This window comes from Scardinius erythrophthalmus, assembly GCF_964197995.2.
Source record: "Scardinius erythrophthalmus genome assembly, chromosome: 8".
In the NCBI taxonomy this organism is placed as follows: Eukaryota; Metazoa; Chordata; class Actinopteri; order Cypriniformes; family Leuciscidae; genus Scardinius; species Scardinius erythrophthalmus.
The window spans coordinates 10,119,437-10,145,923 of NC_138228.1; the positions used below are offsets into that span (position 1 = coordinate 10,119,437).

The following is a 26,487-nucleotide window of genomic DNA, read 5'->3' on the forward strand; positions in this document are numbered from 1 at the left end:
TTTTTTTTTTAGTTTTTTTTTATTGTCATGCAATGCTTCATGAGCTGCAAAGTTAATTTTCTCAATAGAAATTAAAGGTGCAGTAAGCGATTTCTGTGAAACTGCTGACATTTTAAATCAACCCAAACACACCCCTACCTTCATTGCTCCGCCCCCAAAATGCATGAACACGCAATTCAAGAGTCGATGTCTCTATCAAAGCAGAAGTGAAGCAAAGTAATGCTTTGCAAAAAATAGTGCGAAGTTGACGAACTAATGACATGGAAGAACAGAAAACGCATGAGTGGACACGCCCCCTACTGTTGATTGGCTACAAGTGTGTTGTGGTGCTTGGTCTGATCTAGCGTTTCTCAGAAATTGTTTACTGCACCTTTAGGTTTGTGTTTGTTTGAATTTTTTTCTTTTTTTTCTTAATTTCAAAGTTGTTTAATCTGCTCTAGGTGGTTCATTACTTTTAGGAGTACTTTGAAATCTTAATGGAGAAAATGAACATACAGAACCAAGACAAAGTGGGCAGTTATTGCTGTACTCTATATTTCCTCTTATGGTACTGCTAAGATCAGAATTAATGACATGTATTGTGCTCTTGCTTTAGATGTTTTGGTAATGCCATGAACATCCTGGGAGGATTTTCCCTCAACGTTAAATGCTGAAATGTGTAATTTCTGTGTCGCTAATATCATCATTTGGAGTTGCAAAATGATTCTCATTTCTGTCTTCCATTGGTTGGACAAACATAGTCCAACCCCAAACTAATGCCATTGGTTGAGGCAATGTTGCTAGTCAGGAACATTGCCTCAACTAATATCATCATTTGGAGTTGCAAAATGATTCTCATTTCTGTCTTCCATTGGTTGGACAAACATAGTCCAACCCCAAACTAATGCCATTGGTTGAGGCAATGTTGCTAGTCAGGATGCAGCATTTATTCTTTTTGGGGAGATCAACCTAGAAATAGCCTATAGCTGTGTCTACACACTTTAGCTTAAAAACAGGCTATGTTTCAAGAACAAAGTGTGTGGGAAATAGGGCTTCTCACAAATCTATACCCTTTATGTTGAACCGACCGACTTCTGTGAAAGTGGTTGGTCTACATCTTTTGACATTTCCAAACATGCCTTCTGTTTTCAGGTCAGAGCTGTCATGCAGGTATTACAGTCATTGAGAACAAGAATGCATTAACGGTTTATAACTCCCAAACGCAGGTAAAATGTCAGCATTGTTTGCAGTATAGCACAGCAAATTATCATGTGCATGACAACTACAAATACAGCAATACATGGTTTAGTTGTCAAGAACGAATCACTTCTACAGCATTTCAGCTGTCCTGGTAGAACAGACAAATAGTACACTGGTGATTTTTTTTAAATGAAATGATGGAAAACTATGAAATCATATTAATCTGGGCCGTATTCACAAAACATCTTAAGGCTAAAAGTAGCTCTTAACTTGATTCAACTCTTAAAAAATAATGGGCGTGTCAGTCCTAATTTTAGGACTCTGCATTTCAGTGCTAAAAGTTAGGGGTAGTCAAGAGGACTTCTAAATCATTGACCAAATCACAAGCAATTCTAAAATAAGTGTTGCCGGCAATCCGGTAAAGACGCTGTACGCCGTTGAGGCAATAGGTGATAGCCTTGGGTGCTGAGCCTTTTCTTCATAAAAAAGCCAAAAATAAAAAATTTCTGATTACATGTGGCAGTTTCACAAGTTTACACTTACAAATGATAGAGTAAAAGAGTAAAATAAGCGTATTTGGCATGCTGTCAGAGGGGATTGAGGGCTCAAAGCTCGGAATTGAGTACTCCCCCATATATTGTACATATATAGAGTGCATGCCCCCTTTCGAGCTGATTGGATAGAGATAGACCATTTGAACACGCTCCCCCAGAACATTTTCTATAAAACATTTGTTGCTTATTCCGCAATCTTTTGAGATGTAAGAGGCTGACAATTAGCTGAACATATATTTGTTTAATTAGTGATACTTTGCCTACATTTTAAAATCTATATTTGAATATGGCAACATAATACCTCATTCTGCAATATTTCTGTGATTAAATCACTGACAGAGACCCCTCCCCTATCAGCCAATCACTGTGGGCATAGTTAGTAAGCGTGTTGACATCATCCATAGCAATGAGGTCAGCGCCACCCTTTCTCCAGAGATTTCTCTCTGTTTCTTAGCAAAAGTTGGTCTCAGAAGCTTTGTGAATAGGTTTTTTAGAGGAAACTAAACTCTTACCTAAGAACTTCTCTCACTACTATTTAGGAGAACTCTCCTAAATGTTTTGTGAATACAGCCACTGATGCGTTTAAAATGCTGATCTAACTAAATATAAATGGTCAGACTATTTTACCATTATGCTATTAAATGATCATCACTGTAATAGCGACTGTAAATTCATACACAAAGGAAGAATGATGGTCTGAAGGTGCAACCCATTCTAGAAACATTTCCTGTACAGACACAATTATTTGATGCTAACCCAAATTTCAAAGACCAAATTTATTCCTTTAAATTGTACTCACCATACAAAGTTCAAATATTCCAGCCTTCATATTTAAGAACTTTGATATTCATTAGTCTAATTCATTTTATGAGGATCACTAAATATGTTGGTTAAATCACAACTTTAAAAAAAAAATAAGGCTGGATTAGTGTAATTATCTACAGTATAGGCAGCACAAAGTTGTCAGATCAACTTTTGTCGTCAGTTCTACAGGAACAAAATTATACTCAGTCCTCTATTGTTAAATTAGAGGTTATTAAATCAGTGAATTAGAGCACAAGCACTTAAAGCTGATAAGTGCACAAAGATGACAAACTAAGTGCTGAGTGTTCAACTTCCTCTATGAGGAAAAAAAGTCTTCATATCTAGCAACTACAGTCTCAGAGTTTACTAACAACTTGTGGATGACTGACAGCTGAGGGAAAGCCGCCATCAAAGGCCGCATTCAGGACTTCATCCAGAGTGCTGGCGAAAACGAAATCCAGATCAGCTCGCACATGGGCTGGGATCTCCTCTAAATCTTTCTCGTTGCGCTTGGGGATGATAACGCGTTTTAGATTGGCCCGGTGAGCGGCCAAGACTTTATCCTTTATACCTCCTACCTGTAGAGAGACGAGATATATCATGTCAGCTCAGACATTAAACATCTCTGATGATGAATGGTTTAAGGTTCCTCACCGGCAGAACCAGTCCTCTCAGAGTGATCTCTCCGGTCATGGCCACATCAGAGCGCACCAGACGCCCACTCAACAGAGAGGCCAGGCACGTTACTATGGTAACACCAGCGGAGGGTCCGTCCTTAGTGACGGCCCCTGCCGGGAAGTGCAAGTGGATATCGGTACTCTCCAGAGGATCAGCGCTGCCTACAACATCATCATTCAGACACAAACATTGTGATAAATCAGTCTCGCTCAGTCAACTATGAACATAAAATGTGGTTGAACTAAAAGCTGAGTCAAGCACAACTTATGTCTATAAATGACTGCTGTAAGTACAGTACCATACAAATGTTTGAGGTCAGTAATCTCTTATTTTGAAAGAAATTAATAATTTTATTTAGCAAGGATGGATTAAATTGATTAAAAGTGGCAGTAGTGCAATGTTATAAAAGACTGTTATTTTAAATAAATGCTATTTATATTCCTTTAAAAAGTCCTGACATTGTTTTTTACAGTTTTCACAAAAATAAGCAGCACAACTGTTTTCAACATTGATAAGAAATGTTTCTTGAGCAGCAAATCAGCATAATAGAATGATTTCTGAAGGATCATCATGATGCTGAAAATTCAGCTTTACCATCACAGGAATAAATTGCATTGTAAATATATTCAAATAGAAAACAGTCACAATCACAATATGAAATACTGTTTTTACTGTACTTTTTTTTACCAAATAAATGCAACCTAAACTTTTGAACGGTACATGTGTATGGATAGTCAATGTCTATTGCTTACCACTGGAGAGGAAGTAAGTCTTGGCATTGCTGCGGAGCCAGCTGATAGCTAGATGGGCAGATTCCTTCATGACATCCCCCAGCTGTCCCGTCAGGGTCAACTGACCTTCTCCTTCCATACGACTGGCCTCCACAAACATGATCTCTCCACCCATAGGAGTCCAGGCCAGCCCGATTGCCACACCTGGTAGGGTCAGTCGCTCTGAGACCTACAAACACATACAGCTCTGATTACATACTTCAAATGCTTATACCAGTCAAGACTTTTTGATCGGTAAGATTTTTAATGTTTTAAGTCTCTTCTGTTCACCAAGGCTACATTTATTTGATTGAAAATACAACAACAGTAATATTGTTAAATATTATGATATATATATATATATATATATATATATATATATATATATATATATATATATATAATATATATATATATATATATATAATTTATAATATATAAATTAAGATCATATAATTTATATGATATTTGTATATATATATATCTATATATATATATACATATATATATATATACACTCACCTAAAGGATTATTAGGAACACCATACTAATACTGTGTTTGACCCCATTTCGCCTTCAGAACTGCCTTAATTCTACGTGGCATTGATTCAACAAGGTGCTGAAAGGATTCTTTAGACATGGTGGTCATAAAGGGATGGACATGGTCAGAAACAATGCTCAGGTAGGCCGTGGCATTTAAACGATGCCCAATTGGCACTAAGGGGCCTAAAGTGTGCCAAGAAAACATCCCCCACACCATTACACCACCACCACCAGCCTGCACAGTGGTAACAAGGCATGATGGATCCATGTTCTCATTCTGTTTACGCCAAATTCTGACTCTACCATCTGAATGTCTCAACAGAAACCGAGACTCATCAGACCAGGCAACATTTTTCCAGTCTTCAACTGTCCAATTTTGGTGAGCTCGTGCAAATTGTAGCCTCTTTTTCCTATTTGTAGTGGAGATGAGTGGTACCCGGTGGGGTCTTCTGCTGTTGTAGCCCATCCGCCTCAAGGTTGTGCGTGTTGTGGCTTCACAAATGCTTTGCTGCATACCTCGGTTGTAACGAGTGGTTATTTCAGTCAAAGTTGCTCTTCTATCAGCTTGAATCAGTCCGCCCATTCTCCTCTGACCTCTAGCATCAACAAGGCATTTTCGCCCACAGGACTGCCGCATACTGGATGTTTTTCCCTTTTCACACCATTCTTTGTAAACCCTAGAAATGGTTGTGCGTGAAAATCCCAGTAACTGAGCAGATTGTGAAATACTCAGACCGGCCCGTCTGGCACCAACAACCATGCCACGCTCAAAATTGCTTAAATCACCTTTCTTTCCCATTCTGACATTCAGTTTGGAGTTCAGGAGATTGTCTTGACCAGGACCACACCCCTAAATGCATTGAAGCAACTGCCATGTGATTGGTTGATTAGATAATTGCATTAATGAGAAATTGAACAGGTGTTCCTAATAATCCTTTAGGTGAGTGTATATATTTAAAGTATAATATATTATACATTTACATATCTAATAAACATTTAAACAAGTTATATTTGTTAGAAATGTTATGCAGCTTCTTCAGAGCTGCGCTTAATGAACATTTTATTTAAGTGTTACACATCTTACAAATTCTATATAGCTGATGTAAACTTATGACCATATCTTTAAATGCAGAAAAGAACAGCAAGCCCTTCTGATTTTTATTTCCAGCTATATTTAGATTAAGAATTTGCCCCATTAAAAAAAGAAGTCCACAGACAGACAGCCTGATTTTATACATGTCCCTTTCAAAAAAGTGAACTTTTGCCTGTTTGTATCCTTGGTAAACTAACTGCAGAAAGCGGAATGCTAACACAAGGGTTTGAAGGAGAAGATGTGTGTGATAGTTCAGTAGAACTGAAACAGGCTGCTCTCTGACCGCCTCTGGTCTTCCCCTGTCCCGTCCCCATAGGCATGGCAGGAATGCAGCCTCCATTACTAAGAGGAGAGAGCACTTCTCTGAGAAACACTACAGCACACACAGGGCCGAGGCGCGAACAGTCCGACAGCTTGGTGGACAAATGAAGAATAATAAAAAAAATTCCTTCAGACACACAAAAAGAGGTGCATCCCAATTTGCGTACTAATGCACTATTCTGTGCCAGTTTGTAGTATAAATAGTGTTCACACTGAAAATCCCAAAAGGAAAAAGTGCACTTTAAGACTGACAAAATAACTGTATACACTACACAGTTAAGTATATAGAGTGTATAGTTGGGACACAACTAAGAAGCTTTCTGGCATTTATTTAATACTAACCTCCATTTCAAAGAGTGGCGGTCCAAGAATATCCTTAAGCGCAATGTGGTCAATAACGATTGGCATCTCTGGAGGTGCCGCTATCCCAGAATCCTCCACCTTGTTCTTTGTATTCTGATCTAAAAGATATAGACAGAGAGAAAAGGTGGGAAACTGGTGAAAACTTTGGTGGAATTCTAGGTTTTTCTTTAAAACTGGTGTCAATGTAAAAGAGGTTTGACATTTCATGAACTAAAAGTAAACTCCATTTAAGCAGAGATAAAAGACAAAAAAAACATAATAAGGAAAGCAGCTGTAGGGTGTATTTACTTACAGAGTATGTTTATGTGTCTATTTTTCTGAAAGCGAGTGTTGTGTATTAGCCCTTGGCAAGACATACATTTATGTACATGCCCCTTGCTGCCCACAAGTCATGTGACTAGACTGTTAATGACATGCAAAGAAGGAGAATCATGTTCTGAAGAACAAAGAAGGAAAGAGCATATGCCATTCTGAGGAAAGATATAATTAAATTGTCTTTTAAGATTTTATTGTGCATGATTGATCAGTAAAAAGCACAAATGATTATATTTATTATCTATACTTATTATTATTGTTCATTTAATTCATTTTTATTTTATTTAAACGGTGAAATAAGTACGGTACTTTTAATTACAAGTATTTATTTTAATATTTTTAATTTAACTTACACATTAGACAATGAATAGCGCTTTTACAAAAATGTTTAAAAAATTATGCTGCATTTTCATATAAATTATATGGAGCAGGATGCTTCATGAGGACGTGCATGTTGGTCACATGACCAGCCAAATTCTACTTTTTGAATAGTGTGTCACAAATAAAAAGTACACTTTTAAAAAGACTTTCTGCTACCTGACGAACTGATTCTTTCATTTCCCTGTAACTTAGGAGGTTAATGCAAACCATAAGAGGGCCGAAATGTTCTGAGAGAGTGGATATAACAGCAGGAAGCACATGCGACAGCTGTCATGATGTAAAGACTAGGAATAACACCTGCTACAGCGAGCAGCAGACAGAGTCTGAGAAACTGAATACAAAATAAAGCAAAGCAAAAAAGAACCCCTGACCCTCGTCTCTCTAAATCTCATCTCACACATGGGCCGTGCAGGAGAGGATTGAGAAACAGAGTTGGGGTAAATCAGAATCTAAACAGAGCGTTAACTGGCTGGGCTATTACTTCTGTTACAGAGGAGCAGCTGCAGCGGGACGGTGAAGGGGGGTTCTAAGGCCGTCTGTTAGCATGCTTTACCCTCCTCCACCCCTCTGGGGGCCCGTGCTTAGAGAGATTGATGACCAATATGTGCATGTGTGTGCTGAGGTTCTCATAATGTGCGAGACTAGTTTTACTGACTGTACGTTAGATATTTTCCCAGCATGGGTTTCCTACTCGTGCTCTTTAGTCTGAACACACATCTAGAGGTAGTGTGTACTTGATTCTGTCTGTGTGGCACAGCAAGGGTAAGTATGTGTTATGGATTGTGCTGAAGTCAGCCGTCTGTATGTGGCAGAATGCTAAACCATTCCTGAGTTGCTGCTGTTGGGGAGCGAAGCACGATACACTTCTTGAATTAAATACATCCTTACAAAGTGTCTTACCAGCTGCGAGACTAGTGGTCCATCATTATATGGATTTTTAAGTACAATACAGATGCCAATAATATATCTAAATAGCAGGGTGGAGCCGACACAAGGGGAACTACTACAACCGTTAAATGGCCAAGCGAGATCAAAAAGGCTAAATCTTGCCAGATTCTTTGACTCTGAATGTTTTTGAATAGCGTTTCATATTAAGTGTTTTATAGTTAGGTAATGCAACATGTTTCCAGTAGGGATGTGATGATGATGATATTTTCCCATCGGTAATGCCGACTATCAAATAGGTGCTTATACATTTCACTTTGAAACCAATCTTCCACCATCATCTCGTCAGTCAGCTCGCATCACTCTCATCATGTGATCAATGAAATCTTACTCCTGGTGCTGATCTGTGCACTGCTTTGAGCAGACGTGTTCAGTTTTTAAGTAATCGTAGTGTCTGTTGTCTAACTGAACCAAATTATTTTTATTACTATAAAAAAATCAAAAAAACAGTTGGGGGCTGTGCAAGTGATGTAATCGGTGTGGGGATGAACACTGTGTAACACCGACTATCACAGTGCTAACTTGCTAACAGCAAGCCTAGTTTCCAGCAACATGTACATTTTCCTGTTCTCAAAGAAAGGAAAATACTGCACAAAGTGTCATCCTAGCCAATCAGAACATACTTACCATGTAATGTGTAGCTATTGTGGTGCAGTATTTTAATCCAATCAGATTTTACTTTTGGTGGAGATATCCATCGGGATGCATCAAAGACAAGAACACACTGTGGTTCCAGTTTTATCTTTGCCCAAAGGCTACTACCATCAATCCAGAGTCTACGACTGAAGCAGAGCCTGGGGGAGCTGTTGTAATTCCAGCCATAAACTACAATGATGCGTGAGATGAAAAAAATCCCACTTTTACCTGCAAGCTGCTCCGTGGGGGACTCTGCTCTAGAGACCCTATGACCTTCAGCGACCTTCACAGCCACCGCTCGACAGATGGCCCCGATCTTCCTCTCCAAAGAGCGCACGCCTGCCTCCCGTGTGTACCTACAAACACATTCACACACAAATCTTTCTGTCATTTACTGCTGGCACTGCTGGGCCGGGGCCATGTATTGATAGCTTTTTAGCAGATAATCATCCCCAAATTAGCAACCTCTGAGGTAATTAATTAGTTTGCTGTGCAAATATCTCTAATTGACGATCCCTGGTGGACTACAGACTTTTAGAAGAGAAGTTTGGCAGCCTGTCTTAAGATATGGTTTTGAAGGAGAGAGTGAGACAGTAGAGGATCTAGTTTACAAGAGGAGACCTGGCTGTGACCTAAACTGCCCCACTGTTCCTGTTTCACCTTATAATCTCTCTTAGCAGTGAGGCGCTACATTCTCTGAAATGTTATGCTCCCTTCTAGCCTTAATGTACACATTCAAATACATTGCACATGCATTCAAATTTACTCAATTTATTTCCACTCGAAATGCTATGCAAAAAAAATTCAGCTCTTTTTTTCAGTTTGCTATCTATTTTTGTTATTTGTTTATATTTTCATTTGCTTTAAGTGCTGTCAAATCGATTAATCATGATTAATCGCATCTAACATAAAACTCATTCTGTTGATCATATCACCAATATATTCACCATTCAGAGTCAAAGCATATGGCATGTTAACTTCCAAATACCAGAATACAAGTGTATGGATGGAGAGAGGGATTAATTTGTTAGTTAGTGTGTGTGATTAGTTCTTAACTGACAAAGACTGCTCCCGTCTGAACAATTTAATCTTGTCCTTCTGTCCTCCACGTGAGTTAAAAGTGCCGTTATCAGGCTGAACCTCTTTAGAACACAAAACGTGTGAGTGTGTGCATACTTGCTGATGATCTCCTGTGTGGTGTCCTGTGGGATCTGGAGCTGTTGCGGGGTCAGCCCGTGCTGCTCCAGCTGATGAGGGATCAGGTGCCGATGGGCGATTTCTACCTTCTCCTCCTGGATGTACCCTAATGAGACACACATGCTGATATTCAGAACACAAATTACAATTAACTAATCAAGTGTTCAACTGCAAAACCATCTGCTCAGTTGTAGGATAGACTTAATTGAGTTCATGTTAAAATAGTCAGGAATTAATCACTAAAAATGTCACATCGTCAACCCCACGTCCTGCTGTGTTTTTTTGTCCGATATTGAACTCTGACCTGGCACCTGGAGGACCTCCATTCTGTCCAGCAAGGCAGGGGGGATGGTGGCCGTGGTGTTTGCGGTGGCAATGAAGAGGACCTGCGAGAGGTCAAATGGCACGTTGAGGTAATGGTCGGTGAAGCTGTGGTTCTGCTCCGGGTCCAGAACCTGAAAATGACCACAGTTCATTTGCACAAATTTAGGTGTTAACACAAACGTTAGATTTACAAGTTAAAGCGTGCGCATCAAATAGATCTCATGATGAACTGTTGATAATTCAATCATGATTCTCATGATTTTGACTGCTCTAGCCTGAGGAGGTAACCATAGCAACAGCCTCCTCAAACCACTTCTGTTAGAATCAGCACTGGATGGTACATCGACAAAAAACAAACACGGTCTTTATTAATTATTTTATTAGGGATTCACATATCATCATACAGTTCCAAACAAAGTTTCCCTTCCACTCTGTTATTAAAATGCTAAACATTAACCAATTAATTAAAAGCATATTTTAATGTTTTTTACAACACCATTACTAATCTTTAATTACATGTTGTCAAATCAACATTTAGTCAGTAAACTGACTGATGCCTCATGCATCTGAAGTATACTTTATCATGGTAAGGGCGAGTGTTCACCAAAGCATTTCTTCACAAGCCGGCTTTTTTCAAAAGTTTGCTATGGGAGCCAGCAGAGTGTCTATTCCACGCTAAATATTGCGTTCCGAGAGTTTCATGAATTTTTTTTTTTACTTTTTACTTTTTCTGCGTTCCATTTACCTTGGAAGAGGGATGTCGGAGCTGGGAATGTCACACCCAAGTTCACTGCGTTCCAGGACACAGGGCAGAAAACTAAGATAGACGCATCCAGACAAACCTTTGCTATGCTTGTTCTTTCGGAATACAAATACATAAAAAGCGCCATTTTGCACAGATAATGCCAAAGTATCATGTCCACAATTAGAGTTTGGATAGTACTGTGTGCATCATTGAGTTTATTGAGACATAGACAAACATTTCACTATGGTTGATGCACTGAGTAGCCATATTTGAGTCCGGGTTGTTGCGGTTCCCCCTAGTTTTCCAGTCGCAAGGATTGATTGACTTGAGAGGGCATTCCAGTTAAAAGTTCCTACTGAAAACTAGGAATTTCCAACTTCCAAGGACAAATAGAACGCACCATTTGTCTATAAGATTACAGTCCAATTACAGAGAAGGAGGGACGGGAAAAATATCATACCGCCAACCATCACATTCTCATTGTACAACGACTGAACAAACAATGAAGGAAAAGTTTATACTGCTGGTCTTTTGAGTATCCATGTCTATACCATATGATATCTCCAGGCTATCACAATATTATGAAAAATATTTCAAAAGAGTGCCTGGAATTTTCAGCCAGCCAAAAAATGCTTTGGTGGAGAAATGAATCCCTGTTCAGTGAAGGAGTCAATAACTGGTTTGATTGATTCACTGACTGAGTCTGTTTCAAACTGCTAACTCACAAGCATTTCAACAGGAATCAGCGCAATCAGGGATTTAGTTTGAGGGCGAAAGTTTTTCCAAAGTAGATTTCGCAGCGGGTTCAAGTTGGCCACGAGGATTCATCACGTTAACCAACAGAACGCTGCCTGGTTTGAAAGTACCTTCTGTGTGAGCTGTGCTTCATACATCACTAAAGTATTGATAACAGACAATAGATCTTTTTGCCCACAAAATTGCACTAATGTGACAGCACCTTAAATCTACACACATTTAATTAAATTACACAACCACAATGGTATTTGACAAAACCGAAAAAAAAAAAAAAGGAAATCGTAAGTCTGATTGTTCAAGACCCATTCACACCAAGGACGATAACTATAACCACAACCATAAAGATATAGTTTTAAAAATAAGAAAAGAAAAGCAGAGTCCACACCTCAACTATTACTATAATGGCACAGTCGAACGATATCATTGGAATCACTTTTAGAGCGATTTTTATCCAGCTGATGAATGAGCCTTTGTGTGAACGGGCCTTTAGTCAAGTAATAACACCTCTCCGAGATGCACCATGAGGTATGACACATGAGATGAGTTATGTGCCGAATTTTAATACTCAGGGTTAAGAGTTTAAAACAAGATCGTTATAGCTATTAACAATCACCTTTAAAGTATTTATTTTGAAATGCTGACCTAAGTAAAGTGTGTATACTCTCAGCCTGTGACAAACTAAATCACATAGCTTTCTGCAGAGCTTGTTGTCAGGTCACGTCCGCCCTGTGATGAACTTTCCTATCTCCAGATCCTATCTGAAGCTCAATGAAAGGGCTCACGTGCTTTACAGTAGGAGATCAACGTCACTCCCTGGATGCTTTTTGAGTGGCGATCTTCTGATTACACGATGCAGACTGCTGATCTCTGGTGAAATTGTAAGATACATTTCTCTTCCTCTGAATTATTGTAAAAGTATGTCATGCCAAGAGATAAGATCACATGCACAGATGTTCAGAGCATCCATGGACAATATTTGGATATTTATCTCAGTGGAAACAAACTGGCTCATGTGCAATCAAGTGTATGCAAATGGTGATGTGATCTTGTATACAGAAAGTACAACAAACTACAACCTATGATATGGACTATATCTAGCTATGATAAGCACTAACCTTGCATGCAAAATGATCTTGTAGACCACACATGAACACATTTTTAAAAAACTTTTTCTTTCAGTATCCTGGCATATAATGTCATGCAGTGAGTCTGGGTAATACCATTCTGGAACAGAGCGACCTGCCCTGTCAGAAAAATCTATCGATAGTTTTACACTATTCCATCTCCAGTTTTCAATTTGAAATCATATCACAGAACATCTATCCATCCACTTATATAAGGCCAATATTGGCCTTGAGTGTCTTTTAAAACTTTTTTTTTTACATCTATACATTCAGCCTTCCATGCTTCCTTCCTTTCATCCTTCCCTCCATCCATCCAACCTTTCATCCAGGCAAAAAACATTTTTTTATTAAGATTTTCTTGTAGTGTGAGACTGTGGTCAAGCCAAGTAGCAGTACTGTAACCTACATGTAGTTTCTCTCACCTCCAGCAGGGCGGCAGCAGGATCTCCCTGCAGGCTCTTCCCAAGTTTGTCCACCTCGTCCAATAAAAAGACAGGATTGTTTACCCCAACAGTCTTCAGTCCATTTATAATGCGGCCAGGCATGCTACCTACGTATGTGCGTCTGAGGACGGAAACACATGGAGATAAAGTTTGAGTGAGAAATAAAGTAGTGAGAGGGAGAGGTAAAAGACAGAGTGGAACATGATAAGGGAAGTAAAAAAGATCTGTAGGTGTGCAAAAAAACAAAAAAAAGATCACAATCTTGCAACCGTTTTGATGCAGTTCTATTCAGGTTGCTGTGCTATTGGTTGTCAGTAGGTGTTCCTGCTCCTGGAACATAATTGGTGGGCTGCGTAGCTGATCAAAAATGACGTCTTGACAATGTTGCTGGATGGCGCTTGAGTGCATCTGATGGGGTCGAAAACAGTAAACTGTAGCATTTCGTCCTACTGAACTACCAAATAGGCAGGATACGAAGACAGACAGGATGGAGTTGTGCCTTAATTACAGTCATTAGTGGGTGTAAGACTGTCATTAAACTTTAAACACTCTACTGTAGTAAACTAATGCAGACTCTTTTAAAGAAATGTGTTGTGAAGAGACAAATGCAGAGTTTATGGGGAAAGGTCTTGTAAGAGGACACATTTTCCGTAGGAGAGTGTGAAGTTTGACATTGACCAATCAGAAAACAAAGAAGCTCGTCCTGTCCTGCCAGGTGTCATGATGTTATCACCTTCTAGTTTCTATAGTGACGAGATCAAAGGGAACATCAAAAGAAATCACAATGCAGGTCAAGGTTTAAAGTTTCTCTCGTCACTGAAGGGTCACTACATCACGTCTCTTTGGTGGGTTCATCATCGCCTGACACCTCAATCTGACACATCTATATCACTGCATGCTTCACATGTTGGTTATGACTCACCATTTGATTGCAAAACAAAGCTTGACTGGCTTGAGGTTTAAACATCTGAAGGATCTTGGATTAGTAACGTAACACCCGGGTTAATCACAGTAACATGAGGGTTGGGTCACAGGGTTTTGGCAATGCAGTGGAAATATAGCCTTTTTTTTGTTTATATAGTATACAAGTTTAAGGTCATAATGTTTGTTTGTTTTTTGTAAGAAATTAATACTTTTATTTAGCAAGGATGCATTAAATTGTGACAAAGTGACAGTGAAGACCTTTACATTGTTATAAAACAAAAAGTCTGTCAAATAAATACTGTTCTTCTGAACATCCATTCATCAAAGAATCCTGTAAAAATGTATCACCGTTTACACAAAAATATTAAGCAACAACTATTTTATGAGCACCAAATCAGCATATTAGAATGATTTCTGAAGGATCATGTGACACAAGACTAGTAATGATGCTGAAAATTCAGCTTTGCCATTACAGGATTACAATTGTTTTAAAAATGTAATAATTTGTTTGCAATATTACACATTTTTATCAAATAAATGCAGCCTTGTTGAGCTTAACATAATTCTTTTCAAAAACATTTTTTTTTTTTACTTTTGCACTGGAGTGTGTATTTTTCGTGCAGTCAGACTTTTGACTACCAGCATGAAGTCTGGTCCACACAGCTTATTCTGGCCGAGAACAGCAGACAAAAGGACTTGATCTGCTACAGTATCGTCCTCAAAGCAGTCTGACACTGAGACTATATGTATCATGTACCATGCTTGTTTGAAGATCAGACTTTGAGTCCTACCATTGTGATGACCTCTTACCTGTGGCCACGGATGTCAGACTGATCACAGACTCCCCCCAAGGCGATGCGGTGGAACTCTCGACCCAGTGTGCGAGCGATGGAACGCCCAACGCTGGTCTTTCCCACACCCGGGGGTCCTACAAAACACAGTATGGGTCCCTTAAGGGTACTCTTGAGCTGCCGCACAGCCAGATACTCCAGCACCCTCCTCTTCAGCTTCTCCATGGCATAGTGATCATTATCCAAGAGCACCCGCGCTGCACGGATGTCCAGGCAATCTAAGTAGATAACAATGTTATAGAATTAAAATAATGAGTATAATACGATTTTTTTTTTTAAGAAATTAATACTTTTATTCAGAAAGGATGCATTGCATTAATCAAAAGTGACACTAAAGACAATTATAATGTTAATAATGCTTTTCTTTTGGACTTTTTATCAAAAACAAATGTATCACGGTTTCAACGAAAATATTAAAGGGTTAGTTCATTGGTTAGTTTTCATTAAAAATGAAAATTCTGTCAGTCAGTAATTACTCACCCTCATGTTGTTCCAACCCCGTAAGACTTTCGTTCATCTTTGGAACACAAATTAAGATATTTTTGATTAAATCTGAGAGCTGGCTCACTCCTCCATAGGCTTCTATGTTATTGAAACTTGCTGGCCCAGAAAAGTTAGTAAAGACAATGTTTAAAATAGTCCAAGTGACTATAATGGCTCAACCATAAGTTTATCAAGCGACGAGAATACTTCTTGTGGGCAAAAAAAATAAAAAAAAATAACGACTTTATTCAACTATTCATTTTCTTCTGTGTGGGCCTCTGACGTGAGTTCTCGTAGTGTAACAGCACATAGGCTCACTATTGGCCGACACTGGTCATGTGTGTGATGCGTGTGACGTACAAAAAGTATTCAAGTATAAAAGTATTCTCGTCGCTTGATAAACTAATGGTTGAGCCACTGTAGTCATTTGGACTATTTTAAACATTGTCTTTACTAACTTTTCTGGGCCGGCAAGTTTAAATAACATAGAAGCCTATGGAGGAGTGATCCAGCTCTCAGATTTAATCAAAAATATCTTAATTTGTGTTCCGAAGATGAACAAAAGTCTAACGGGGTTGGAACAACATGAGGGTGAGTAATTACTGTCAGAATTTTCATTTTTGGGTGAACTAACCCTTTAAGCAGCACAACTGTTTCCAGCATTTATGATAACATGAAATGTTTCTTGAGTACCTAATCAGGAAATTAGAATGATTTCTGAAGGATTACGTGACACTGAAAACTCAAAATTCAGCTTTGCCATCAAAAGAATAAATTATATTAAAATAGAAAAGTTATTTTAAATTGTAATAATATTTTACAATATAACTGTATTTTTGATCAAATAAATGCAGCCTTGGTCAACATAAAAGACATTTTTTCAAAACCATCTTGCAGACCCTAAACAGTTATTGTAGCCCTTGATTGCACGCATGATGTAAAAATTGGGAAAGGAATGTGAGTATTTTATCAAAGACATATGCATCTCCACTACCTCATGTAGTAATAAGATACAGACGTATGTGCAGCTGTCTCATAAAGTAAACTTAAACTGGGCACAGAATTTTCTTTATGGTTCTCACAAATCATGAATCGTCTAATTCTGCATTTACAGAAGAACATTCCTGTAAGGGCAAACCTCTCTATTCCCAGCTTTCAGACGCTGATCTAAACCACTAAATCAGTTTTCTTCTAATGCTGACCCACCCTTGAGTGCTGAGCTCAAAGACTGTGTCTAAAAGACTGTGAAATGCACTTCATGTACATGAGACATATCGAGCAAGGGAAATTCAGAGGTGTGTGTATGAGAACATTCAATCACATGCGCATGTTTCTTTGAGCCCTTCGTAGATAGTCAGAGATCATATTTCAAGGCAAGCTATAAGCTTAGGATAGTAGGTAATGCATACACTTTTTTACATGTCTTTAAGTGTGCCAGTAAAATTGTTAAAACAAAAAGAAATAGCTGCAATCATGCACATGAGATAATAATAGAAAACAAAACACAGAAAATGAATGAATAGAAAGGTGTTTAATGCTTCTCAACATATGGTCCAAAACTCTAGCTATGCTTGGCAAGATCATGTACTGTACTGGAGTTCTCAGAGTCCCTCATGTGGCCATGAAGAACATGACAAGAATAACACGCATAAACAGCTCAAATGCCTCTGCATCACTACAGTAGACAGAGCAATTCATTCACAAAACGTGGTAAAAGTCTCCCTCTGCTGATGGCTAAGCAGTGTAAGCATACTCTCTGATTGATTTTACATGAGAGCTTAATTAAAAGTTACAAAGGTGTTATCAACAATTAAAAATATTTTGGAGGAAATCTCAAGACAACAGCTTTTGGATTAAATTTGACTTTTTTTTTTTTTTTTACCGAAAATGTAATTAAACTATTACATTTCTTTAAATTAATTTTCAAAAAGTTTATTATACATTTAGTGTGTATATATATATATATATACGCTACAGTTCAAAAATTGGGGTCAGTTTTTTTTTATGAATATACTTTTATTCACAAATGACAATACATTAAATAAAAATGAAGAGTTGTAACATTCATAATGTTATAAAATATTTCTATTTCAAATAACTGCTGTTCTTTTGAATGTTCTATTGATCAAAGCATCCTGGAAAAAATGCATCATCTTTTAAAAAATATTAAGCAGCCCAACTTTTTTCAACATTGATAATAATAATAAATGTTTCTTAAGCACCAAAATCAGCATATTAGAATGATTTCTGAAAGATCATGTAACACTGAAGACTGGAGAAATGACTGGAGTTTTTAAATTACATTTAAAAAAATCTAAATAGAACATGTTTTTTCTTAATTGTAATAAAATGACTGTTTTACTATATTTTTGATCAAATAAATGCAGCCTTTATGAGCATGAGAGATTTCTTTCAAAAACATTTAAAAACTAACCGACCCCAAACTTTTGAACTGTAGTGTATAAAACACTGGTAAAACATTAGCATAGGTCATTTAGAAATATACAATATATCTACAATTAAAAATTGTCAAACAAATAGTTACTAAATTTTATTTTTAACATTTATGCATGGATGGGGTAATTAACATACAGAAATACTACAATAAATATCATCATCATCTTTTTTATTTAATGCCATGTCAGCAATCAGAGCTATCTTCATGGCAAAAATTCAATTACAAAAACACAAATTTCATATAAATACAATAAAAACAGAACAAAGATAACCAGCCAGTCATATTATACAATTTTTTTTTTTTTTTAAGTTAACATAATATGATAAAAAATCAAAAACCTTTTCAGGTATAATAATCTCATTAAAAATGTCCTTAACTGAAATAACTTCATAAAAAGCATTCTACTTGTGTTAAGTCCAGGACAATCTAATAAAATATGTTTGACAGTTAAAGGAATTCTACAAAACATACATAATGTTGGGTCTTCACCTTTAAGTAAAAAAGCATGGGTCAAACTTGGGTGTGACCTATACGACATCTTGTGTAGACCACCTGATCAAGTCTAGTTTTAAAATTGAGAAAAGTCCTGGTCTTAATTTCCGGATGAGTTGCATACAACTTCTTATTTTTGCACATATGCCACTCTTCTTGCACTACAATAAATAATGCTATACTTTGACTTAATTTAATAATATAATAATACATACTTAAATTCTATTTTGTATTATATAAAATATACTACTATAATAATTGAGGTTTAGTTGCAATAATAGTTAATAAGTAAGAGATAATGTATCCGCTTTGCGTCGGGGTCCTGATCAACCTGTCGGGGTTGTATTCGCTATAACAACCGCCTCGCTCTACATTATCCCGCTTATTACATGGCTACCTACCAAATAAATCAATAATTTGACACAAAATATTGATTTAAAAAGGAGTTTATTGATTTAAAAAACGATTGTATTGCTTCCGCAAAAGAAAATAGTCCGTTCTGTCTCTACGGTTAGAATCCTGTGTCCATAGCAACGCTCTGTTTTTCATGGCAACGGTGTGTTATACTTAGCAGCGGTCTGTTATCAAGAAATAACAGACCGCATTCTACATTAGAATTCAACCAAGCCATGTAATAATAGCTTATAATAGTTAGTTTATGATAGTTGTAATAATTAATCATTAGTGTTTAACAGTGTTTGGAAACTTCACTCCAAAAACAAAAATGCATGTCTACAAAAATACAAATACATTTTATTTCATTTTATTTTAGAAAGTTTTCTTACCTGTTGTGCTCTTGCTCCAGGGCAGCTCTACCATCATCTCAAGATAGTTCCGGGTGAGGGCATACTCCGGCATGGACTGTGGCATCTTTTTTAATCTGTGGCAAAAAAAAACAAAAAACAAAAAAAAATGATATATATATATATATATATATATATATATATATATATATATATATATATATATATATATATATATATATATATATATATATATATATATATATATATATATATTTATATATTCTATATTCTATATATATATATATATATATATATATATATATATATATATATATATATATTTATATATTTATATATTCTATATATATATATATTCTCTCTCTCTCTCTCTCTATATATATATATATATATATATATTTCTCTTAAGATGTTGGGACGATGAGGAAGAAATCCAGACAGGATGCAGCTCAGGAGGGGGGAGTCATGAATGTGCTATTCATTAAAATAATGATTAAACTAAAGATAATGACTTAATTTTAATCGGTCTAAAAACAACTGCAAAAAGTCCCTTGCTGTCTTGTGCGTAGGCAGCTGTGAAATGTGGTTTTGTTTGAAATTACCAGTACATACCGCCTGAGCTCCTTGAGACACACGCGCAGAGCTGCTTCTGGCATAGCTGCTGCCTTCACCTTCTTCTCCAGCAAAACATTGTCATCACCATCTTCATCTTCCACCTCCTCATCCAGCGAGAACTGACGACCTGGGAACACACCACCTTTACGGATGGCCAGCACCTAGGAGAAAGGAGAAGAACTCTGTGATAGAGCAGGAAGTTGTGGAGGAAGGTGACTGTGCAAAAAGAGAAAAAAATGTTGGCCTACTCTTTTGTCATCATCAGGTCTGAGTTTGCGTGTCTTTTGCAGTAACTTGAGCCCCTCAATTTGTCTGGTGAGCAGAGGAAGGGCCTTCTTAAACCGTTCCTCCAAGTCTACTGCATCCAGCACCTGACAACAGCACATTCAGAAAACATTTTTAGAAAGGTTTAAACATGGTGCATGATCACACTAGGACTCTGTAAGTCGTACTGACTCTGTCTGTCGCACCTGCAGTTTCTCTTTGTTGGAAGTGCGGATCATGGAGGCCAGGACATCTGGTAAGGTTTCTCTAGGCAGACTGTCCAACAGACGCCGGAGTTTAGCCACCACAGGCACAGACATGTCCAACATCCCAACCAGCTGGACAAAGAGAGGCCAGAGAACACGGTCAATACACTGAATGAAAAGCTTACATGCAATGAATCATTCTGTATCATTTGGCAAAGAATGAAGCCATTATATTCATTCAGTTTAAATGATGACTCAATGTATAGATGATTGGTGCCAAATGAGAAAAATACAATTCCATTCATCTTTTCTTCAGTCATGAAAAAAGGATCTTTGATTTTTTTAAACATATCTTCAACTTTCATATTTTTTAAAAACTTTGACTGCCATCAATTACCGTTATTTGAATTTATCAAAAAAAATGATCAAATTCTAATGTTAGTTATCATTCATCAAAGAGGTATTTGGTAAAAGTAGGTAAATAAATAAGATTATTTATTTAATTAATTAAATAAATGCATATACTACTATTAATATGTATATATATGTATGCATGTATGTATGCATGTATGTATGTATGTATGTATGTATGTACAGTGCCCTCCACAATTAATGGCACCCCTGGTAAATATGATCAAAACTGGCTGTAAAAAATAAATCTGCATTGTTTATCCTTTTGATCTTTCGTTAAAAAAATGTGCAAAATTCTAACCTTTCATTGAAGTAAAAGAATTGAAAGTGGGGGGAAATCACATTATGAAATAAATGTTTTTCTCCAAAACACGTTGGCCACAATTATTGGCACCCTTTTATTAAATACTTTTTGCAATCTCCTTTTGACAAGATACCAGCTCTGAGTCTCCTCCTATAATGCCTGATGAGTTTGGAGAACACCTGACAAGAGATCAGAGACCATTCCTCCATACAGAATCTCTCCAGATCCTTCAGATTCCCAGATCCATGTTTGTGCTTCTTCTCTTCAGTTCAGCCCACTCATCAGGTCAGGGGACTGAGACGGTCATGGCAGAAGCTTCATTTTGTGCTCCGCAACAAATTTTTGTGTTGATTTTGATGTTTGTTTTGGATCGTTGTCCTGATGGAAGATCCAACCACGGCCCATTATAAGATTTCTAGCAGAAGGCGTCAGGTTTTGATTTTTTATCTATTGATATTTGATAGAATCCACGATGCCATGTATCTGAACAAGAAGTCCAGGACCTCCAGCAGAAAAATATGCCCACAACATTAAAGATCCAATGGTATATTAAATTGTACACATGGGGTTTACTTTTTTCTGCACCAAACCCATCTAGTGTGTTTGCTGCCAAAAAGCTATTTTTTTAGTCTCATCTGACCACAGAACCCTGTGCCGTTTGAAGTTCCAGTCATGTCTGACAATTAAATTTGCTGGAGTTTGTTTCTGGAGGAGCAAGGAGGATTTTTCTTGAAACCCTCCCAAACAACATGTGGGGATGTAGGTTTTTTTTTTTTTTTTTTTTTGGCTTTCTGACCCCTAAGACTCAACTAATCTCTGCAATTCTCCATCTGTGATCCTTGAAGAGTCTTTGGCCACTCAAACTTTCATCCTCACCGTGCATTAAGACAGTATAGACACACGTCCTCTTCCTGGCAGATTCGTAACATCTTTAGTTGATTGGAACTTCTTAATTATTGCCCTAATGGTCAAAATGGGGATTTTCAATTCTTTAGCTATTGTCTTACAGCCACTTTCTATTTTGTGATGGTCAACAAACTTTTGCTGCGCATCAGAACTATATTCTGTGGTTTTACTCATTGTGATGGATGATTAAGGGGATTTGGCCTTTGTGTTTCCTCATATTTAAACTCCTGTGAAACACGAAGTCATAGCTGAACAGTTTCATGTTCCTAGTCACCCTGGTGTGCTAAAAAAGGTAAATATTAATGGGAATATACTTCAGAGATATTTTACTCGTAAAAAATTCTAGGGGTGCCAATAATTGTGGCCAACGTGTTTTGGAGAAAAACATTTATTTCATAATGTGATTTCCCCCCACTTTCAATTCTTTTACTTCAATGAAAGGTTAGAATTTTGCACATTTTTTGAATAAAAGATCAAAAGGATAAACGATGCAGATTTATTTTTTACAGCCAGTTTTGATCATATTTACCAGGGGTGCCATTAATTGTGGAGGGCACTGTATGTATTTATGCATGCATGCATATATATATATATATATATATATATATATATATATATATATATATATATATATATATATATATATATATATATATATATATATATATATATATATATATATATATATATTACCATTCAAAAATTTGGTGTCAGTAAGATTTTTTTTTTAAAGGAAATTAATACATTTATTCAGAATAGATGCATTTAATTATGGAAGCTTGTTTCCGCCACAGAAAAAAATTTTTTTTTTAAAGATAATTGCAACTTTTTATCTAAAAATTCTGACTTTTTTTCTCACCACTGTGAGAGATTCAGAATTGCAAGATATGAACTCACAAGTGTGAATTTATATCGCAATTCTGACTTCTTTTCTCAGAACTGTGAGATATAAACTCGCAATTGCATGTTATAAAGTCCAATTCTGAGGAAATAAAATGGACTTTTTCTCAGAATTGCGAGTTTATATCTCACAATTCTGACTTTATAACACACAATTGCGACTTTATATCACACAATTCTAAGAAAAAAAAAAGTACGAATTGAGAGACGTAAACTTGCAACTACGAGAAAAAAGTCTGAATTGTGAGATAAAAGTCAGTTTCCTTTTTTATTTTTTATTCCATGGTGGAAACAAGCTTCCATATTAAATTGATCAAAAGTGACAGTAAAGACATTTATGTTACAAAAGATTTCTATTTTAATTTTTTTTTTTAAGTATAGTTTTTACAAAAAAAATTATCAAAGGTTTTTGACTGGTTGTAACAAGAAAAGTTTCTTGAGCACCATATTAGAATGACTTCTGAGGGATCATGTGACACTGAAGACTGGGGTAATGATGCTGAAAATTCAGCTTTAACGTCACAGGAATAAATTACATTTTTTAAAACATTAAACAGTTACTTTGATCTGTAATAATATTTCACAATATTACTGTTTATTTTTGGTCAAATAAATGCAGCCTTGGTGAGCAGAGACTTCTTTCAAAAACTTTTACAAAATCATACTTAATCTTATATTATACACAGGTGTATCAAGTGAATAATATCTGTGACTTGTGGAAAAAGTTATTTTAATAGACTGTTAGAACACTGCTGACCTGTACAGCGGCCTGATAGAACCTCTGTGCCAGCTCTCCCAGCTCTCCATCAGCCGGATCTCCCTCGGTGTACTGCTCCAGTTTGTCAAGCTGTTCCACCTCTGCCATGGGGAAAGGTCTCTCTCTCAGCAGCTGGGTCACACGAAAGCGACACAAGCCCGTAATGAGCAGTGTGTAGTGTGGTTTTGGCCAGTTGCTGCCTACGACCTGTACTGCCAGTCCTGCTGTGCCAATACTGAGACAGAAGACAGAAGCACATATTAAAAAACAGAAGTTTTGAAGACAGATTAAACTAATCTAAACAGATAAACTAAGCATTGAGGCCTGAGTTTTGCTTTCTGTCAAATCTAATTTGTGATATTGTAGGTTTCAAACTGGTTTCTTCAACATGACAATGAGTCCACTATACTCAAATGGCCTCCACAGGCACCAGATCTCAATCCAATAGAGCAGCTTTGGGATGTGGTGGAACGAGAGGTTTGAATCATGGATGTGCAGCAGAAAAATCTGCAGCAACTGCGTGATGCTCATGTCAATATGGACTAAAATCTCTGAGGAATGTTTCCAGAACCTTGTTGAATCTGTGCCATGAAGATGTAAGGCAGTTCTGAAGGGAAAAGGGGGTCCAACCCGGTACTAGAAGGTGTACGTAATAAAGTACAGCTATCTAGGAATACATATATATATAGTACTGTGTAAAAGTCTCAGGCCACCGTTAGATGTTTTAGCAATGGTATAATGACCATATATAATTATTTCACAGTCTCTTTATTGGAATATGACCAGAAAATACAGGTTATTTGTTTGCAGTATTAAAAAACAGAAAAAATGGCTTCTATAGGCTAAAGTGGCAAGTATTTCTCTTAAACCTAAATGGAAAAGGACTGGAAGAACAAGAAAAGTTTCAAAATCAGATAAGAAGTTTCTGAGAGTTTCTTTTTTTAAGAAACTGGAAGAAGTCCAGGAGGTCACACTAAATAATGATTTTTTTTTTTACTTTTGGTGTACATATTTCCTGTGTTTTCTGTTTGTATCTTAATAAAGACATGTCATTAAAACATTGCTAAAACTATAAAGCTGGATGTGGCCTTTTGCACAGCACTATATATATTTATATATTGTTGTTGTTGTTTTTTTACTTTCATCATTTTATTACATTTACATGAGTTCCAGGCTTGTGTTCCTTTCTTATATGTCCATGTTTTACATTAAACCCTGTCTGGAGAGCCATTGATCGCTGACAGAACAGAGGCTTGCAAGGTTAAAGTCCATCTGCTGCTCAAACGATTTTTCTAGAAAACAAACACTGTTACTACAGCATGTAAAAAAAAACCATAATGCACAGGCATGTAGGTTAATGTTTGAACATTATTCAACAAAAAACACCCAAAGGTAAAGTTCAGTGAATACAAAATAGTGTCTCAATGTCAGTCATCATCACCAGTACAAACATTTCTATGGTAACCACAAAGATTTCGGGTAAATATCAAAGTTACACATTATAAAATAAAGTTTATAATACAATAAAAGTAACTTATTGTATTATAAAAGCATAATAAATGACTATAGTTTCGAAACTCAATGACAGTTGCATCACACTGGACCTGCAGCGGGTTTGACCGTCTTGACCGCGCACACACACCTGTGCAAGGACGGGAGCTCATCGCTGTCGTGCTCGGGGTCTCTAGTGTTAGGAATAATCCCTATGATGGTGCTTTTCAGCGAGGTCCCCTTCAGCAGTCTGCTCTTCACTAACTGCATGTTTCTCGCCGTGTCGACGCTGATTCTCATGGTCGAGCCGGGTAACAGCACTCCATCATGAGTACACAGCAGAGGCAGCCGGCTGGGGATTTGAATACCACTGTTGGATGACATTGTGCAAAGGCTAGATAGACGTTTAAAGTTTAAAACTTGTATTCGCAGTGAACTATGGGTGTAAGGAACGCCTTCATCGTATGACAGACTGGGACAAATGAAAACAGGAAGTTGGAACTACGGCAGGTAAACTAGAACAATCTTTGGAGTGCAAACGGAAACGCCTACTTTTGTGAAACTCCGCGGAACGCGGCCAGATGTACACTGTGTACTCTCTCTTCGTAGTGTGTTTACTTTCGGGACGAGTCAGAATCAGAAAAAAATATATTTTTGGAACATTTGAAGCAGGGCTAAAATTCACGCGGCAGAGGTAGAATCTTTATAGATGACCCAATGACCAACGGGTCCTTTAGGGGGCCTCAGCAAACTTCCAAGGTGGCTGCTAAAATGACTGAAAATGACTGAAAATATTCTAAAATAATCGAAGCTAAATGCCCAAAAGGCTCAAATAAAAATGTACAATATGTAAACATATTTCTTAATTTAATTTGTCTCCTCAACAACTGTTTTTTTTTATTTATTTTTTATTAAAGAACATAATTTTGGAAAATTTTGAAATCACAAATTTTATTCTGTATGTTATTCTATTCTATTCTATTCTATTCTATTCTATTCTATTCTATTCTATTCTATTCTATTCTATTGACTAGTTTTTGATCTACTTTTTAGAGGAAACAGACAAAAGCAAAAAGGTTGAGAACCACTGCCAAAGAGGACATTAAAGGTCCAGCGCTTCACAGAGCTCAGAACTAGAGCAATTTTAATATTATTTTTAGATGATTATAGTATTCATTAATATTTTCATTAGCTTTTATTTTTATATTTTCAGTTTTCATTTTAATTTGAGTTTGTTTTAGCAATTTTGTTGTGTGCTATATCTAAAATATTTCTTTTTAGCTTTATTTTATTCCTGATTAGTTCAACTTATTTTATTTCCGTTAGTTGCTAAGACAATATTTCTAGTGTATTATAATTTTAAAAATGCAAAAGGGTAAACATTTTCTTTTAGGGTTAGTCTACAGTGTTTATAATTAGCTATAATTTAGGGTAACACTTTATTTTACTGTCCTTGTTGCATATATTACATGCACTTCAAATTATCCATG

At 36.8% G+C, this 26,487-nt stretch overlaps 1 protein-coding gene across 1 annotated transcript; it reads right to left on the minus strand.

Annotated features, from left to right (window-relative positions):
* Positions 1 to 1,172: 1,172 nt before the first annotated feature.
* lonp2 (lon peptidase 2, peroxisomal) lies at positions 1,173 to 25,494 on the minus strand. The gene is made up of 15 exons (XM_081372946.1): positions 25,149 to 25,494; positions 23,507 to 23,741; positions 20,229 to 20,360; positions 20,007 to 20,129; positions 19,756 to 19,919; positions 19,165 to 19,259; positions 14,906 to 15,164; positions 13,151 to 13,292; positions 10,084 to 10,234; positions 9,759 to 9,885; positions 8,811 to 8,938; positions 6,285 to 6,403; positions 3,968 to 4,175; positions 3,192 to 3,376; positions 1,173 to 3,115 (listed from the first exon to the last, which is right to left on the minus strand). Exons 1-15 carry the CDS (start codon positions 25,379 to 25,381, stop codon positions 2,894 to 2,896), a joined length of 2,523 nt encoding a protein of 840 aa, XP_081229072.1. The 5' UTR covers positions 25,382 to 25,494; the 3' UTR covers positions 1,173 to 2,893.
* Between the last annotated feature and the right edge of the window lie 993 nt (positions 25,495 to 26,487).

Bases quoted from the DNA above. Each gene is read 5' to 3' on its own strand.
- lonp2 (XM_081372946.1), bottom strand. From the start codon at position 25,381: ATGTCATCCAACAGTGGTATTCAAATCCCCAGCCGGCTGCCTCTGCTG. The intron at 19,920-20,006 runs GTAGGCCAACAT...CCTTTCTCCTAG, and splicing joins GACCTGATGATGACAAAAGA to GTGCTGGCCATCCGTAAAGG. The intron at 9,886-10,083 runs GTCAGAGTTCAA...GTGTCTCATTAG, and splicing joins GGAGGTCCTCCAGGTGCCAG to GGTACATCCAGGAGGAGAAG.